A 20,466-nucleotide genomic window follows, 5' to 3' on the forward strand; every position below is an offset into this window, starting at 1 on the left:
GGGGTGCGCTGCAAAAATCAAATAGTGCCAGGAAATGAATGCAGCCCGTCCTCGACTCGCTGAGGCTGGAAGAGCAGCGTCCGTACTTTAGATTTCATTCACACAGCGGTGGATTCTTACTCCATGAACCCATGTTATTACAGCCAAGGCATTATTATTTAAGTAAATGAAATAACCAAAGATCTTCTTTCTCCTCTCTCCGGGCGGGAGGCTCTTTGATGGATTTCCGAGCCGCGTGGATGTGGCGGGAACAATTCATTTTCCGGCTGCACGGCGGCCCTGGAGCACGCATGCATCAAAGCCAGGCCAGGGAAACGTGACGACGCGTCACCGCACAGAAACCAGCAACATCTCAAAACAGAGAATGTAGTGGAAAAGTGTGAGACGCATTGGGCAGAGAGTGAAAAGAGTGTGTTTGATTGTAAGGAAAGTTTAATTGTCGTTTTCCCCTTTCTGAATCTGCAGATGTCATTATTATAAACACACTTAGTTCTTTTGAGTGTTTCCATTTATTCATTACCTCTATCTGTCCCACTGAAGGCTTTATGCTGACACGCTGTGGGTGGAGGCACCGCACAAAGGAGACGATGAGTACATTTATTCATACAGAGACAAAAGGGGGAGTGTGGGAAATGAGGACAAGAATCACAGGAAAAGCCACCGTAACCTCAAAACCTCAAAAACGCAAGGTGAAGAGGGAGAGGGAGGGAGAGAGGGAGGGAGAGAGAGAGAGAGCAAGAGAGAGAGAGAGAGAGAGAGAGAGTTGTCCCTGGTGCGTGACAACATACACAGCCCAGCACCGAAAAGCTTCACGGCTCTTCATCTCTTATCTCTCCCTCCCAACTCTGTGACTTCAGACTTCTGCCCTTCTCATTCTGTTACACTTCACTTTGACATTTTGTCTCATGTCAGCTGCCTCTTGCGCTGGCTTTAATTAGCAGGAAACAGCCTGTCAGGGTGTGTTAGGCACAGCGATGTAACATTGTTATCACCGTGGCTAACGTTAGGACGCTCCCTTTGAAGTGTCGGCCGTTGGAAAAGGCGTGGTAGATGAAGTTGAGGCGGAGGCCGGCTGGCTGTGGGGGATTACTGCTCCACTCCGTCTGTGAACTGCACTTTGCTGGAGTTGTCAAGGTGTCAGTGAGACGGAGCTTTAACTGCTCTAATGGTGCCTGCTGCTTTATTTATTTATTTGTTCTAATCCCACTCCCTGTCAACTGTCCTTTTTTTTCCAAACGTCTTTCCTTTTGTTTAGAAATGAAGAAGTCAATGCTTTGTCCACAGATAAGAGGGAGCAGAAGTCAGATCTTAGACCAATCTGCTGATTGGTCTGTGTGGGTTTCTATAAGAAAAACAGAGGCAAAATGTAGACAATATAAATCATAATTATAACAACAATAAGAAGATATAAAAAAGAAAGAATAATGAATATGAAGCAATAATCTTTCTGTTTCCAACCAAACCACTAAACCAGTCTGCAATTTCTGTTAACAACCTCAAATTTAACAGGACTCTTGTTGTGTTCAAACACTTTCAGAGCCTGTGTGTCCAAAATGATCCTCATGTTAATTCTTGCATGTGCATCTTAATTAGGTTTCCATGGCAACCAACAACTAAAGTCCACATCTCTCTCACCAGGACAACGCAGTAAACTGAAGAAACGTCTGTAACAATAACAACATGATGTCATCGCCTTATTTGTTATGATGATGATGATGATGATGATGAGTCTTCACCAACTTGCAGCTACGTACAGTCTAACATGAGTCAACACACCCTGTTGTTCCCTTTACATTTGTAAATGACATTTGAAAAAGTTGACCCTGTGCTGCAGTTGTGTGTCTTCTGTCTGAGACCTCTAGGTGTCCATGTTTGTGCCCGTCCATAAATAAATGCACATCTGTTTATGCAGACTAACTCATTCTGCACCATATGGTGATGAAGGTGCCACATTAAAAGAAGCTCATAAACGCTGACATTGAGGACAGCTCGCATTAAAGAGGAACAACGGCTAAGTTCACTAACGACATCATGCGTCACTCTCCAGCCTCTGTGCTGTTTGAACGGTGTGACAGGAAAACGTCACAATAAGAGAACAGACCTTGGTTTAAATTAGCAGCTGTTATTATTTAGATGTTTATTCACCAAACCCAACATTTCAATCCAGTGCAATGTCACTGGAGAAGACAAACCTGGCTCTATCAAAACAAACTCCCATCTCATCAGAGTGAACTGGGAGTGAACCTGAACCCCTGCAGCTGTGGACTTCTGTTGTTGAGAGCTCAAAGCCACAGTCGTTCATAAAGCTCACAGCCCAGCAGTGAAGGACTTCACAAAACACACACTTGTGAATTGGCATCTTGGAGACACACAAAAGCTCTTGATGTCTCCAATAATCACACTCGTGTTGTTCCCAGAATTCTATTAACATCCTGAGGACAGGGAGGATGCATCAGGGTTCAGACAAATCTGTGTGAGCTCCATAAGCTGCTGCTGCTGCTGCTGCTGCTGCTGCCCAATCAAGCTGAGTCTGATTGCAGCGGCAGCAGCAATCTTGACATCTCACTTTAGAGTCACGCTGTCTCTCACTGTGGCGATTGTCTTGGTTCTTGACGGGACTTATAGACAGTGTATAGACGCTGAGCCGCCACTCACTGAGGCTCCAACAAGCTGATAAAAAAAGCTTGTATTAAACACAAGCTTTTCTGCCTGAAGTATTTTCATAATAAAGTCAGAGTCAGACCTGAGCTGCATTCCTAGTTCAAAATAAAAATGTGTCTGCCATGAATACAAATTAAGTGACAGAACTGAGCTGAAGTGAAAGAGCTCAGTCAGGAGTGGACAGAGATGGAACCAGCAAAGGGACAGAGAAGGAAAATCTAGATGAGCTCGGCAACTGGAGGCCAAAGCTCAAACTTCATGGCTCAGCAGGGATTTGTAGTTCAGCTCATTCAGTACAGACGTCACTCACAAACAGGTCAAGATAATTAGATCTGTTTTCAACAAACTTCTCCATTATGTCACCATCATGTTTCAGCTACTGAGAGCAGAAACGTAGAGTGACGACCTCACTGCTCAGCCATCTTCATCCTCTCAGGCTCTCACATTCATAAGCTACAGCCACAATCCGTCTCTTTCTATCTTCTAGTTCTGATGATGTAATGCTACAGCTAATGTTAATAAGAGACTGCTTGTGGGCAAAGAGGGAGATGAAGAAGGAAAGACAGAAACGAGGAGAAACGGGAAATAAAGTAAGACACAAGAGAAGGAAAAGATGTGAAAGACACAGAAGGTCTAACGAGTGAGGAACACACAGCTCGGCTCCTTGTTCAGAGGAAACGCTCTCCAGATGAAAACATACGCTGAAGGATGTGTCAGAGGTGAGTCAGTGGAAGAGCAGCACAAGAGAGGCTGCATGTGTGTGTGTGTGTGTGTGTGTGTGTGTGTGTGTGTGCGTCTGCCTACATGGGTCTTGGGGTAGCCCTTGGGGCATTTGGACTTCTGCGTGAAACTGGAGACAGTTTGGAGCAAGAGAGTGAAAGAGTGTGAGTGAGTGAGGGAGAGAGAGAGAGAGAGAGAGAGAGAGAGAGAAAGAGAGAGATAGAGATAGAGAGAGAGATAGAGAGAGGGCTCGAGAGTCAGCGAGGGAAATCAGAAGAGCAATCATGAGTAATGAATAAGTTATCTAATCAAGTGATGAAGTAGCAGTGTGGCTGCTTCAGGGCAGAGGGGAGGTCAGGATGAAGAGGGTCAGTGGGGGCTACATCCTCTTCTTCAGGACAACGTGACCATGAGGGGTTAACAGCCCCCTTTATGCACCACTGGTTCTCAATCCTGCTCCTCAAGTACTTCAGCACTGCATCATGTTTCCCTTCTGAAGCACACACACCTGAGTACCTTCATCAGTGTGTGTGTGTGTGTGTGTGTGTGTGTGTGTGAAGTGCACATCATTCTACGCTCTGGGTCGTCTTTGACTTCATTCTCTGGTTGCTCAGACGCGTTGCTGCATTAGGATGCTTTCATCACCAATGACAAATTAACAGCATCGTTCGAAAATGTTAAATATAATATAATAAGTGATATTTTGGGGAAAAAGTAAACTACCTTTTTAAACTCATTCTCTTGAACACATTCTGCTGTAAAACACATTCTTATAGTCGTGATTCTAGTTTGGAATATGTTATATCCATTATACTGAACATGCTTCATCACATGAAGAACACACCATCAAGCTCATACCTTCCTATTTCTACATTCAGTGGCGAGTGTTTGTGTGTTTGTGTGTGTGCTTTGTTGTAATCAATCCAAATCCTGGTTGGGATTTAAGATATCTGATGCATCAAATTGTTTCCTAAACAACCTGCATTGAGCCGAATCACCTTGGGGCCAAAGATTTGCAAAGGTTGAAATAGATTTAGCTGCAGACGGCTCAGTAAAAGACAGAAATGTTGTTATTTAGCTTTTTTACGACACGATTATCATAGAAAACCAAAAAGCGTGTCCGGCCTGTGATAAAACAACTGCCCGTAGCAAATCCCAACACATCAACCGACTGAACAAAGGGAAGCAGAGCGGCACATTAGGTTTCAGCACCACGGAGAGCTCCGCTGTCGCCGCTGAAGGCAGGAGCTCCGCCTGGAGCCGGGACTTTGACCGGGCCGGGCCTACAAACTTAAGACAAACTTATATTCAAATAAGTAGAGCCTGAAGACTGGAGGGAGAATCTGCTGGAGTCATTTCAGATTTGACTGTTTGGGATGATAAGTAGGTCTTGCTGGCCTCGTTCTGGATCTCACACGTTCCCATTTGGTAGCACTTGGTTGCGCTCGAGTCTCTTTGATCTAAATGTCAACGTGACCCACAGGTTTCTTCTTACATAACACAAGTTTCTGCTTTTCCCAAGGTGTGCATATCTGTGTGTGTGTGTGTGTGTGTGTGTGTGTGTGTGTGTGTGTGTGTGTGTGTGTGTGTGTGTGTGTGTGTGGAAGGAGAGTCAGTACAATGCATGAAATATACGGACATTTGTGCTTGTGTGTGTGTGTGTGTGTGTGTGTGTGTGTGTGTGTGTGTGTGTGTGTGTGTGTGTGTGTGTGTGTACCTGCAGACTGAACACTGCCTCTGAGGCTGCAGGGCGGTGAACATGACGATGACAGAGTAGTTCCTGGGCGGGGCCTTGACGAACCGACGGAACTTGTCCCCGTTCATCCGGACGACGGAGCGGCGAGAGGACCACTCCATCATCTGCTCCACCTTCTCTGACAGCAGGTTCTGAACACACGGGAGCAGAGGACAACATGAGACTCAACCTGAGGGACACAACCGCTCAAATAGCACTTCACAGTATATGTATGTGTGTGTGTGTGTGTGTGTGTGTGTGTGTGTGTGTGTGTGTGCAGTATATTTGAAATAGAGAGGGCAGGAGTTTACTCATAGGCTAATCTGTCTTTTAGTCATGTCAGGTGTTTGTCCTTGTGTGTACGTATGTGTGTGTGTGTGTGTGTGTGTGTGTGTGTGTGTGTGTGTGTTTATACACTATGTGCACCACCACATGCACACCTGAAATATGTGTGTGTGTGTCAATGTAAATCTATTTATGTGTCATGGTCGTGCCCTTGCCTTTACTGTAATATCCTCAGTTTGTGCGTGTGTGGCGGAGGTTTGGTGTATGTATGTATGTATGTATGTGTGTATGTGTGTATGTGTGTGTGTGTGTGTGTGTGTGTGTGTGTGTGTGTGTGTGTGTGCGCGCGCCTCTTAATAACAGCTGTGCAGTCCCCATAAGGTCTTGTATGAAAGCTGCTGGATGGTGAAACACACACTTTGAGAGCAGATCCCCTCTCATTATGCACTGAATTACTTTGCGCTGAATCGTTCAAACCGTTTGGCCTTCATTTTTCACCCCAGATGTTTGTCCACCGTCTCAGCATCTTTTTTTCTTTGAAAGCATAGAGAAGCTAAACAAACCCCACAGTGTTCTGCTGCTGTGGCAGTTTGGGTAATGGATGGACGATCATGTTATTCTACACTGGCATTCACAAAAGAGATGTTCCATTAGATTACTCCACTCGCACAGTGTGATACAACACACACACACACACACACACACACACACACACACACACACACACACACACACACACACACACACACACACACACACACACACACACACACACACACACACACACACACACACAGCTGAGTGAAGGCAGTCAAGGTCCTGGGTATAAATCCCTGTACCGGCCTTCTGATGGGTGTGTAAATATCCAGCACTATGTCTGAGCATTAACATGTAGATGACACTGTAACCTTTTACCACCTGTTCTATTACTGATATACTGCAGTCACCAAGGAGATGTGATGCTTTGAGTGGAAGTTGTGATGCCCGTTATGAACCAAAAGTGAGGCATGGATTGAAATGAGAGACGGGAGGACGCCAGAGCACAGAGAGGGGGGCGGGGGGGGGGCGGTAATGGGTGGATTCATCTGCAGACTCCTGGCTCTGCACGGCACAGAGACATCTGTAATGGCATTCCTGACCGTTTGAAATCAAGCAACACAGTGAGGGATTCGGTCAACACAGCCAGGCGGAACACTGATATTTGGATTGTGGGCCGTGTATTCAGATGCGTGATCGCTCAGAGTAACGAGTGGCAAAGCGTGCCGGTGCTGATGCTTCCTGCTGTAGTGTGGCGTGTTGCTGTCTGCTTCTGTGGGCGATCAACCAAACTGCACAGCTCATGTGTGTGTGTTCATAGGCCAGGAGGGCTCTGGGGGAGGTGTTGGTGCAATTCCTCCATATTCTTACTTGTCCATCCCATTTTTCCAAACACAGCAGAACTTCTGGCAGTGAGGCCTGATGAGCACCTGAGAGCGCTCGCTGCATCTCTCCTCCTCTCTCCTCCTCCTCTCTCTCTGCCCAACCATCCTCTGCTATTGGATCAAATAGACAGCAGCTAAATTATTTAGCACTGCGTCTCACTCCTATCACACACCCACACACGCGCACGCGCACGCACACATGCAGACTAGGTCATCGGCTTGGCTGCAGACACTGAGCAAAGCTGTGGAGTAAATCTCTCAACCAAAGAGCCTGCAGTGAAAGAATATGGACAAACACAAGGAGCTAAGATAAACAAACAACGCAGAGTAGAGGAGGATGAAGTAAGTAAGCGAGTGAGACAGAGAGAGAGGGTGGGCGAGAGAGAGCGCGAGAGCAAGAGAGGGTGGGTGGGCTAGCGAGAGAGAGAGAGAGAGAGAGAGAGAGAGAGAGAGAGAGAGAGGAGAGAGAGAGAGAGAGAGAGAGAGAGAGAAGAGAGAGAGAGAGAGAGAGAGAGAGAGAGAGAGAGAGAGAGAGAGAGAGAGAGAGAGAGAGAGAGAGAGAGAGAGAGAGAGAGAGAGAGAGAGAGAGAGAGAGAGAGAGAGAGAGAGAGAGAGAGAGAGAGAGAGATAACAACGTGCTTCTATTGTTTTCCCCTGTTCACTCCTGAGAACACACACAGCTGCACTAATGGCCCGTGTATAATGAGGGAGGAGACTCACTACACAAAACAGAAACACAAAAGTGTACAACGCACAAACACGCACTTGGTCATGGACAGAAATACAAAGTGCTTTCTGTCCACCTCAGCTTGTTCGGCTCTAACGCGTGGCTGTGACGGCATGGTGACGGCATGGAGCCGCTTCCTGCCCGTGTGCAGCCGGCCCCCGAAAGGAGAGCTGTCAGTCAAGCTGCCAGTAATGACGCATCGTCTCGCTCACCTCACACACGAGCACACACACAGACACACACACCCGAGCCAAAACAAATATTACTTGTGAGGGAAGAGCAAGAGACGATGAAGCTGCTGAACAATGGAGAGCAGTTAAGACAGAGAGAGACTAGTTTGCTAATATATATATAAGTTAATTACAGTCTTTAACTGTGTGAGCTGCCGTCTCTTAAAGCTGTAATATGGACGTCGCTGGCAACAGCGCTCTGATAAACACTAATAAACCATAAAGCTATGTTTGACTTCTGCCAAGATGTTTTCACATTTTGAACTTTTTCCAGACAGGTTGGTTTGTTTGCATCTCCTCCAACGTTTTGAGGTGAAATGTCTCATAATTATATACGTAGAATTTAGAAGGTAATATTAAAGCAGTTTGCCGGTGCTACGGTGGTTACACTTCAGTTCAGTTTAACTCTTTCACTCTCTGTTTTGAGTGCTGGCAGACCTAACCCAGGGCAAACAAAACACACCGGAAAATCAATATTCACTGTTGTTTTCAATCAATATTCACTTCCAACAGGTTGCCAGGAAAGATGACCCTGAGGGGATGCTCATGTTGCTCTGTGTTTGCTAGATGTGCCAACAACAACAGCAACAACAACCTGATGAGCAGTGACGCCTCCACCCTCCCTAGGTGTAAACTCTGTGCTTGTTTTCACTCATTTGGTAAAAGCATTGAGTCACTTTGCGTCCCCAGACTTCCAGTTACCTTTCTGATTTGTTGTTGTGTCGGCTCACTGCTGGACTCACTGAGGCCGACTCTACACACTCGCACCAGCAGGGAAAGTTTGGGTGAAAATATGAAACATTAATTTCCAGAATAACTCATAACAGCTTTGCCTTATTTGTCTCCAAGTTTTCCAGGAGACGTATCGCCCAGCAGAGAGGAGCCTGCAGCCTTGAGTGAGTGAGAAGCTCAAAGCCAGACTGATCAATTAATAACCAACACTGCAGCTGTGTTTGGTAATGTTTGATCCCCCATCACAGCTTTGTGCTTGTTCAGCAGTAGGAGTAATGATTTCTGAATTGGTGTCCTTGTGCAAAGCACTGCAAACGCCCAATGCTCCTTTAAGTTCTTTAAATGTTGATCATTCTCTGATTACATTTGTTGGTAGATTTCTGCTTCCAAATTAGTATCGCCATAGTTACTAAAGAACAATCTTTCTTGAATTAATTGGGACAAAATGTTGCCTTTAAACAACATTCATGTTTGATGTTGTTTTAAATGGCCCAACACACACACACACACACACACACACACACACACACACACACACACACACACACACACAAATGAGCACTTCAATCAGCCCGCTGACCGCTTAATACATCTATTTGCAACCGTACCAAGTCACACCTATGCTACGTGTGTGTGCATGTAGACCCATGTGTACGTGTGTGAGTGTGTGAGTGTGAGTGTGTATCAACAGGCGCACAGCTGTTTGTGGATATGCTGTTTTTTTTTTTGTTTTTTTTTTTAAATCGGATTCTCTGACACTCACTCTGAATATTATAACATGTTTATGTCGATCTCTCTTTCTGTCTGTCTATCTGTCTGTCTGTATCTCTCACGCACGCACACACGCGCGCATGCGCGCGCGCACACACACACACACACACACACACACACACACACACACACACACACACACACACACACACACACACACACTGTGCAGCATCATTACCTGAACAGTAAACTCATTCTCTCTCCCACTTTCTTGTCGTGTCAATCATTCTACATTTTCCCTGCTTCTGTATTTACCTTCATCTTCAACTCTTCTTCAGCTTCTCTTGTTTCCTCATTTTCTGATGATCCCAAATCACAACTGCTCACTAAGAGGTGGACCGCACAGCTAAACACACAACGAAAACACAACAATACTGAAACAGAAGCGGCACACGAGGAGGAGAGAGGGTGAGAGAAAGAGCCGATATGAGATGGTGAGGGAGAAGAGAGCGAGGAAGAGGAGGAGGAGGCATATGGATGGAGTGCAAGACAGAAGTAACTCATGCATTACCGACTATGCAGCAAGAGCTAATTGAGGGCGAGGGCAAAGTTATTCAGCCGGTGTGCCAGCCAGCCTGCCAGTCAAAAGCCCGAGTCTAAACAGTGTGTGGACCAAATGATCAGAGGCTAACCAGCTACGGCTCTGCAGCACATTAAGGCAGGAACAGATGCTCAAACCTGACACACACGCTGGCTTGGACACCGCTATAAGTTGAGTCTCACCACATTATAAGTAAATAATTTACATGTTTACATTCCTCAACTAATCACGGCTGGAGGACTCTTTTGTTTTTTTATAGGAACCAGCAGTGAACTGTGTTGTCTCCTGTCACAGCATGATGTCATGGTTCTTCTTTCTATCCTAAAGTGTTTACTCGTACAGATGCAAACCGTCCAGAATCTCAAAACGTGACTCATCGTGACCGAGCGCATTTTATGGCGCTGGAGCTCCGGCACAGATTGCAAACAGAAAGGAACGATTGTACGTTCCAACACAAATATCTGGATGCCAATGTTGATACAGACTAGAAAATACCGGTTAGTTTGCTCTTCCACGTCTCAATCACACGATGACCTCGCCTCTCAGGCTGAGCCTTTCCCAGCTCGGTCCCGCTCTTCTTCCCTGTTCTTTCTGCGAGTTGAGACTTTACGACTAAATAAGCACATTAAATAAGAAAATTAAGGCTGTATGCATATTAACATATAAGGGTCTAAACTCTCAAGACAGCAGTAACACTATTATTGCTATGGGAACGGACAGTGATGATGGGAATAATAACAGTGTGCATTTTCTGCAAAACACTCCCTCTGCAAAACGGGGCTGATACAAGTCTATGTTGGTTTTGTCGAGATGAAGTTTGTGTATTGTGTAGCATTACAGCGAGGAGGTGTGACTCCTATTCTGTCCCCCGTCCGTATGTGAGGGAAGAGAAGAGAAGTGACACAACAAAGGTGGAACAGCGTAAGCTTGGCACAAGCAGCTTTTACAGCAAAGGGGTCGACTGAACACCTGATAAACCTAATTCAATAGAAAGCATGAGCGAGGCTGCAGAGACACCAACAGTACTTTACAGGGAGTCACTGAGCGGCTTTGTTGGAGCATCCGAGGATTAAGTGCCTTGCTCAAGAGCGTCTCAGCGGTGCAATTGTGACTGGATGGGGACAGACCAGATTTGATCCTTGAACATTCTCCGCATTTGTTCCATCCTCAATCTCTCCTCTGTGTGGGCTAAAGTGGGGCGGGATTGTGGGAGGACGGGCCGCGGCTTTGGCCATCAGGCCCCAATACGGCTCGCTCTGATTCTCCCATTGAGAGGGGGATTACTGGAAATTGGCCCTGGATAACAAGGAACAAGCACTCAGATCTTCACACACACACACACACACACACACCACACACACACACACACACACACACACACACACACACACACACACACACACACACACACACACACACACACACACACACACACACACACACACAACACACACACACACACACACACACACACACACACACACACACGCTTCTGGCAATCTGAGTATCCTCATTATGACTTGTGGATATTTGGTGTTGAGTTGTTGAGTTGCATCCAATGTTCTCAAACACACTCAACAACAACACACACACACACAGGCACAAAGGGAGTAAATGGCGGCACTACGGGGGGGAAGATACCTCTCAAAAATTAAGGGAGAGGAGGGAGGGATAGCATGGAAAACTGGAAGTGTGTGAGGGGGAAATACGGGATAAGGGCTTAAAAATAATAAAGGAAAACGGAACATGGTGAGGTAATCACACAGATAGGGGACAAAGATCCACACACACACCGGGTCAAAGATTCATGGCCAGTTAAGTCAAGCCGAGTGCGGATTGGTTGTCTTGCAGATACACAGCACACACACATGCACACACACACATACGCCAGAGGCAAGTGGTGAAATCATATGGAAATTCAGAAGAATCTCAACGGGGCGTAAAGAACTGTAAACAAAACAAGAGCTTTATAGAGATAATCCCCATGTTGGTAACATGCGTGTGAGTGTGTGTGTGTGTGTGTGCGTGTGTGTGTGACTCAGGTTGTCTGTCACAGTGTTTCCTCGCCTCTATTGAATCCGACCAACATGCTTTCACACCGCCAGCTCTATTTGTCAGCCGTTAATCTGTGATTGTCACAAACACCCCGCCGTGTCAGAGGAGGGGATTTGTCGTCTTATGGGCGTAATAACCATCATTTCAATCATTTAAATAAATTCCTTTTCCCTCCTGCTTTTGTCCACACGTCTTCCTGTCCGTCACCGTGCGGAGGTTTTATTTGCCTTGTTTTGTTTTTTACCCCATTAGTGCCAGCCTGTGTGTGTGTGTGTGCGTGTGTGTGTGTGTGTGTGTGTCTGTGACGCTTAAAGAGAATCTGCTCTTCACTTGCAGATTACAGCGCCCCTCCAAACCTCCCAGGCACACGGGGTGACATTTTAAAATCTTCTGTCATCCCCCCCCCCCCCCCCCCCCCCCCCCTCCAGGCTCCTGTCTCACAGTCTTTTGTGTTTGTTGCTCTAGGTTGTCTGCAAGTTTCATCAAGTTAAATCTGGGGAACTTTTTAAGACCATTTAAATGCCAGTTACAGGGAAACAGACCAATTTATCAGATGGAGTAAGTGTGAAAATGACAAGTGGAGACGGATCAGAATATAAATGAGGTCTGCAGACGGAGAGGAGCGAGGAGACGAGCTACTGTAGTCAAGATAACAAACTCAATCTACATGGTTCAGCTGCACTCAGCACCCAACAGCACCCCGATTTCATTCTTCCATTTCTGTTTGCATATTTGTGGATGTTTGATTTGTTTGGACGAGTCGGATCTCGTTTCCGTCGTTTTTTCAATCTTAGCTGAGACTGGCCTTCCTTGGTTGGCGCTCCTTAGGTGCTCTCGACCCCTGACCTGCTCAGGTGGCGGTATCGGGCAATGAAGACTCCAACGTGAACAAATTCATGCTCAGCACAGAGCCTGATAAATAAGATAAACTAAATAAAAGATGAATGAACGATTAATACAACGGCAGCCTTCCATTGTTGTACAGGTGGGCTGCTCGGAACCTGTTCATGTTTTAAACCAGCAACCCTCCACAAAACATAATATCCATTTATATTTCCTCCGTCACTTTGGATACGAGCTGAATGCCTAAAACCTGATTGTGAAGTTGCTCTGCTCGACCTCTCCGGCTTCAGCCTCCCTCCTCCTCCCTCCATTCCTCTTTCCTCCATCCTTGCAGATATTGTTTTTCTTCGGTGAGCACAAAGCTTCAATTGGGTTTATGGGGCATCAGTGCACTTTGATTTTGTTATAAAGGCATCCCAATAAAAAGCGGGGGATGGACACTCAGGGCGAGGGGCCAGGCCAGCCGCGAGTCGATGCGAGCGAGCACACAGGAAGCGCGGCATCAGTATGCTGCCCGCTGCAATAAAGCAAAGCGGATTGGGGGAAGAAAAAGGAAATAAAAAAAGGAGTGAGGATGAGGAAGCGAGGAAGAGGACACACAGGCAGGTAAAAAGAAAGTGGTTATATTATTAATACATAAATAACAAACACACACAGATGGGACAGTACAGACTACTATATAAGAATAGCCCAATTAAAGCTTTACATGAGTATGGTATGTACTGTATCATTAGATTGTAGCTGATCATGTAGATCAATCAGAAACCTTAGTGATGGACGGCACTCTGCTCCTAAGCTTCATAATGACCTTAATGACCTTTCATTCACAAAATCCTCCGCTGATGTCAGGGGCACACTCTCCCCTAAAGGGGAGGGGCCAGTCAGATAAAATACATAAAGGCATTTTCAAGACGGTCAACACAGCAAAAGAGTCAGACTCAGTATGCACGGCACTGTTGCAGGAGATAAATGTGTGTGTCATTACAGCAGCTTACAGAGCAGAGGCCTGGATGAGAAGAAGAAGAAGGACAGGAAACACAGGAAACACAAGAAACACAATCTGTCCTTCCAAGAAAACAGGCGCAGGTGCAACGCGGCTGAGTGAGCAAAACAATCAAGGAGGAGACTGTGTGTTTAAGACGGAGCGGCTGAAATCAGGGTGAACACAAAGCGTGTGTGTGTGTGTGTGTTACAATCAGCTCTTTTTTTGTGTGTTATATTTGCCTCAGCTCGCTCTCCCCGGGTCAGGGAAAAGATTTTCCATAAGTCAGAGGTAATGGGACCAAAATTCGAAGACGCCACATCCTTGAGGACTCAATTTCCCTGTGGCTGCGTGTGCGTCTGGTTGCGTGTGCGTCTGGCTGCGTGTGCGTCTGGCTGTGGAAGTGAAACTTGTCCCCTCCACATTTGTCCCCCCCCCCCCAGCTTACTGACTCTAGTAGCATGTGTCAGCTACAGGCACACTTAAGGTTTAATTAAGCACTACAGTGAGGTAATGTGCAGTCTGATGTAGAGCTGCATTTCTCTCATCCCATCGCACAGTGAATTAGAAGGAGAGAAAAAAGCTCTTTTTCATTAACATATCTCAAGGGTTTCAGTCCGACGATGTCAGAGGCTGTAATAGGTGTGTGTGTGTGTGTGTGTGTGTGTGTGTGTGTGTGTGTGTGTGTGTGTGTGTGTGTGTGTGTGTGTGTGTGTTTAAAGGGTTTTTGACTGATTAAAGGGTATCATCAGCACACGACCTCCTAAAAGTGCATGAGAGAGACAAGACAGGGGATGAAGCAAAGCCTGAAGAGTTTGGTTTGGTTTGGTTTGATACAAAACAGACACAGCTCGCTAAAGACAAGACTTTGCAGACATTTGTAAAACACTTTCACACGTACTGCAGACTGTGATGAGTAGAGGGAATTGTCCCAGCCCAGACCGAGTGTCCTAACCTGAGCTTGTGGCGGCGGAGCACAAAGGTAAGATGATGAAGGTAAGAGCGGGACGAGAGGAGGAAGAGACTTCAGGCTTGTACGCTCATAAAGTACATAAAAGATGGAGGAAAAGTTGGGAGTGAGGGATTTGGAGTAAGTTAAGGTCACGTAGGGCTGTGAGTCTGTCTGACTGCTGGGTCAGTTACCTTCTCCTGTGTCTGCCTGTGTGTTTCCCAGGTGTGCTGTGTTTCACTGCAGTGTGACCTTTAGCTCTAAACCCTCCATTTACTCCTCCTCTCCTTTCCCCTTTGTAACTTCCTACACCTGTCCAGCATGCAGACGGCCTGCAGGAATCATTTTAATGGTCACAATCAGGGCCACACACACACACATTGCTCATATTGGAACCACAAGTGCAACTGGCCTTTCATGCCACCTCATTAGTCTGAGGAATTGAACTGTGATATTAAGTGCTTAATAATATGCTCCTAATTACTCCTATAAACCCTTCAGATGTACTTAGAGGAGCACTCTGTGTGTGTGTGTGTGTGTGTGTGTGTGTGTGTGTGTGTGTGTGTGTGTGTGTGTGTGTGTGTGTGTGTGTGTGTGTGTGTGTGTGTGTGTGTGTGTGCGTGTGTGTGTGTATCTATTGGTCCTACCACACATGTCTAAACTATACCGTAGAATGCTACAGACACACACATACATGGCCATATAGCATTTTTGCTTTGAATGGTAGCAAAGACAAAGACTCGTATGGAGTGTGAGTAAATATACTAGGCTAAACTGTGTGGACTGGGAATTGGAAGAGAAAACTTTAACAACTCTCCTTCAAGGCACCGCAACTCCTTTGATGGGGGCGGTGGCTTTCTAACCCGTGGGGAGGGGCTTTCTCTGGGTAATGACAGTAACTATTCCCGTTACAACTGTTCTATTGGTCCATTGCTACAGCACCACGCCTAAGCGTTTAAATCAGTGTGTGTGTGTGCAGCTTAGCTCACCTTTGCCTAAACCACATCTCATCCAAACTTTCAAGTAAGTGAAAAGTCTAAACACCGATGTTAACAGTAACATTGAGACTTTGATCTTCTCTTTTGCCAAAATATCATTTCTCATCGATTCATTTCAGTGTCTTTGCTGTTTGGTGTAAACATAATCACTGCCTCCTCTCTACATTTCCTCTGCCACATTAGTTAAATGACTCATGAAGCTTTTTGCGCCAAATGAAGTAAAAAACATTTCTTCAGTCATTAAACAAAAGAAACAGCCCACGTATCACAGCCTTTAGATTGAAATGTACCCCAGGTAATACGCTGCCAAAAACTATGAGCTCTGTGTGATCTGAGAGAAAACGAAGTCCTGACAACTTCAAACTGAGCTTCTTTGCTGCAGAAGGTGACACAAAGAGGCCGGGCTGCAGTGTGATCCCTCTCTCTGACGTGACATTCTGTGGACGCGTACATACGGAGCGCTAGCCGCCGCCATTGACATTTTATCACAGCCTTAGTTTGATGAAGCAGTTAGAGCTGAATGAGCTGGCATACTGACTAAAGAGCTCATTTCAAAATGAGCCAGCAGTAAAGCCAGTGAAGGGAAGCTGATGCTCCCAACATTTCTTAGCTTTATTGCCGGCTAAAAATTCAGGCGGTGAAGACCTGTACAAGTTCAGTCAATGCACTGAGAGGGCGAGGTCGTGACAATGGTGATGTCGCTTCAAGGAGAGCAACATCTCCTGCTGTCAGCTGCAAAGTGGTGTCAGTCTCACAGGCGCTTGAAGACGGTGAGCTCCCCACGCTAATCATGTCACAATCATATCTGGGCTGGGAGCTCTGCTGCTGAGAATAATTGGCCGGTCAATCGTCTGAGCAGCTGTGAAGCAAAGTGACCACTGGTTGCTTAGTTCCAGCGATGGGTGCAGCAATAGTCACAAATCAAGCTCCTCATTAAAGATGCAGTCTGTCAGTGAGTTCAAAGTGCCTCCCCTCACTCTTCCTGTTTATTCCACTGAAGAATACAAGCTAGGCTGACAGGACGCTCCCCCTGCAGGCCAGCAGGGGGGCTGCAAACTTCACCTCAAGACTTATTTAAAGAAAACATCAACAGTTAGATTGGGGAAGGAAGCAGATACTTGTGGGTTTGGGGTGTCACACTGTAGATCTGTTTATTCAGTTCATTTACATTGATGGGTTCTGCTGATGGACATATTTGGTTTTGAACATTGAACATTATATAGTGATATGATATAACGAAGGGTCGTTCATTTAATGGCTAAACCAATTTAAACAAATGAAAACATTCACTTTATATCATTGTTTATGGCTACTATGCCCTCGACATTAGTATATGCAGTTTTTGGAACGTTAGAGTTAAAACAGTAAAAGCTTAATAGGGAGTAAACTAGAGGAATGGAAAGGTTGACTTTAAATGGCATTTAGCATTTAGCCTGACTACAGCGCTATGCTAAACTGCTCCAGCTTATCATTTTACATTACCATATGTCTCTGTGTGTGTGTGTGTGTCTGTGTGTGTGTGTGTGTGTTTAATACCTTATTTGGGGGCCATAAATAACCAGAAAGGCAAACTTTTAAATTATAAATTATAATTTCTCATAACTCCATGCAGGCAGAGGAAGAAGAACTCTTCTCCATTTTTGTCTCCGAGTTGTTCTGCTTTAATGAACAAAGCGGCCTCAACGTTGTGTGAATTAGGAGAGAGGCTAGAAAGATCAGGGTGATTACTCCACATTTACCGGATGAATAAAAGCTTTAACAATCATTCATGAAGAGTTTGATCGTTTATTTTGGTTGATTGTTTACCTAAAGAGGTAACCAGGCAACGCAGAACAACAGCCGCCTCCCTCCATCAAGCTTCTGCACTCTCATGACAAGTGTTTTCAATAAGGCAGCGTTATGACAGCCTCTCCACCATGCAGACAAACACAACACACACACAAACACACACACAGTATTCTGCCCTGTGTGTGAAGGGTAAAAAGTGTTTCTGCCAGTGAAGCAGAACGACCATGAGTTTAATATGAGGGTATTATCATGTACCTCTGACACACACACACACACACACACACACACACACACACACACACACACACACACACACACACACACACACACACACACACACACACACACACACACACACACACACACACACACACACACACACACACACACACACACACACACACACACACACAGCATTAAGAAATGATGTAGTGTAAAGCTAATAATCTGACAACCTACTATTCCCACAAAAATGCGCATGCGCGTGTGTGTGTGCGCGTGTGTTTAAGACTATGGAATATCTGTGTGTGCGTGTGTGTGCATGCGCGCGCGTGTGTGTGTGTGTGCAGCCTGTGAACCATCACAGTGACACAGGTCTGTCTGGGAGGATAAGAATGTGACGTGTTATCAGCCACAAACCAGCCAGACACAGACTCTGGGGCGCACGCACACACACACACACACACACACACACACACTGGGATAATATGCCACTTCATATCAGCTATACAGCCTGGTGTGTCAATGCAGAAGCTTGGATAGAAGGAAGGTGGGAGGCACCGGGGAAGGAAACAAGAAAGAGAAGCATAGTGGAGGGGTGGAAAAACTGAGGAAGAGGAGAATGAAAGAGGGCAATGGGAGTGAGAGCGAAGTGAAAGATAGAGCGAGGAGGGGCAACAGGAGGAGGACAAGTCACTCCATGCTCCTCTGAAAGTAAAGCCAGACGAGGAAAGGAAGGGGACACTTACATTAAGATTGTTTCTGTATGCAAGGTCAACTTTTACCTTTCTATTTCTCTGTATTGGCCAATAGCTAAACGCTGCTGATGGCGGCTCCAGTGCAGAGGGCAGACTCTCTCTGTCTCTCTGCTTCCTGTCTACACTATCTTGTGTCTTTCCCTGTCGCTCTCCAGAGCGCGCACTTAATCAGCAGCTTCCCTCAGACAGCACAGCGCCATGCTGTCTGAGGGAAGCCAACGGGTTGCAAGTTGTGAAGAAACCAGCGACATAACAACAAAGCAGACAGCTGAGGACCTTTGCCCTGTGAAGATTTCATGTTCATAAGATGCAGTTATCAATGCTGACACTGCACATTGCGCAGGTCCACTAACAATCTAGCATGTTCACTTCAAAACCTTCATTTCTGACTGACTGATCGATGAGGGGCTGAATGACCCTGAACTAGTGTACACACACCAGCACCCAGCTTTGGTGGAATGGTGCCGGAACTTTCATGGAAATTCCAAACTGCATTTAGAAGATTCTTCTTCAAACAGCAAATATTGAAACATTGCCCACAACCAAGGACAATATTCAGCAAAGAAATACACGTCCAATATGATATCAGAAAAGCTTCATGCAAATGTCTTTACCAAGGGTAACAGCTGAATGTGAATGTTAGAAAAGGCTACACCATAAATGCAATCAATATCACTGTCTTAAGCATGTCCACTTCCATTTAGACACATGAGAGTGACAGAATATGCATTATCTCTAACAGACCCACAGAAAACGTACCACAACCCAACACACAATGCTCAACCAATGGAGACACTGGACCAGAAAGGGACCAGTGAACAGTTGGAACTTATCTGACAGACACAACAATTATTACACCAATCCAAAACGTGACTCCGACTCCATCGCCACTCCGCTCCTCTCAGACGTAGTTTCATCAAAAACTGAAGTGACATTGATGCTCGTTACCCTTTCATTCTTATACTCTGTGACAAGAAGCCACAGATGGCAGGAAACTTGCCGCATGAAGTCTGAATGCAAAAATAAAAACAGTCTTTTACCTCCAACTACCAACAGATGACTGACTGCACAGACTATGCAAATGACAGCCAGCCCTTCTTCCCATCAACTCTTCCTTGAGTATGTGTGTAAGTTTGTGCAGCATGCAGTCTGCAATTACGCTGCAAATAGTGTGCACCATAGTGAAACTGAGCCTGAATGTTGTACTGTGTGCTTCGCCCGACTGGCAACCGACTGTGACTGAATGGCAAAACAGTGAGGGACGTTTTAAAAATGAGCAAGCGGCTACACTGCCATGAATCGAGTTGAGAAGTTAATGTTTACAACAACAAGGGAATGTCTCGCACTACCATCCAATTCAACAGGACTGGCCCAGAAATTAGCCTTAGAAATGTCAGCAAAAGGGCAATAGAGAAGGGAGAGGAGGAAAAAGGGGAGGGAGGAAGGAAGGAAGTAAAAAGCAACAGGGGAGAAGCCCGTGAGGGAAGAAAGAATTTGAATAGAGAGAAATCACTATTAAATTAGTTATAGAGATGTCACAGGGGTGCAGGGAAAAGGTGGTCGCCAAAAAAGAGTTAAGAATGAAAGAGAGAAGCAAAGGTAAAGCGAGGGGAGAACAAATCCTTTCGCCTTTCGAGAAAATTAGTTATAGTAATGTTGGGCGGAAAAAGGGTGGAAGAGAGGGAGGTGGAGAAAAAAAAACAGTTCTCAGGCCATCAGTCACCGAGGAAAGCAGGCCTGACACCACCACATCAATAATTCAGATGACTACAGCTAATGAGCGAGATCCAAACAAATAACCCTTAAATTCACTTTTTTTTAAATCACTGTGTAATAGTGGAACAATTGGGCTACTGTTAGCTGCACTTTGGGCCACATTAGAAACACACAAATCAAGAGACAACATGTGGGGATTGGAGCGAGCGCATAGAAGAGGAGACAGAGGGAAGACGGGCAACTAATGGCTCAAAAGAAATAGAGCTGGTGCCAAGGAAAGAGAGAAACATGTGAGCAAACAGGAAGATCCATCCTCTGTGGAGAGTGATAGCTGG

General features: G+C 45.7%; 1 protein-coding gene across 1 annotated transcript in view; it reads right to left on the reverse strand.

The window, feature by feature from the left end:
- Nucleotides 1-20,466, reverse strand: part of tusc3 (tumor suppressor candidate 3) — a 55,424-nt gene that overhangs the window by 29,505 nt on the left and 5,453 nt on the right. Inside the window, exon 2 of the mRNA XM_076171193.1 lies at nt 5,099-5,268. Within this exon, the coding sequence (XP_076027308.1) occupies nt 5,099-5,268 (170 nt within the window). The remainder of the gene's footprint in view (nt 1-5,098; nt 5,269-20,466) is intronic.

Source organism: Genypterus blacodes, unplaced genomic scaffold (assembly GCF_046128005.1).
Source record: "Genypterus blacodes isolate CSIRO-AG114 ecotype Tasmania unplaced genomic scaffold, CSIRO-AGI_Gbla_v1 ptg000240l_1, whole genome shotgun sequence".
NCBI lineage: Eukaryota > Metazoa > Chordata > Actinopteri > Ophidiiformes > Ophidiidae > Genypterus > Genypterus blacodes.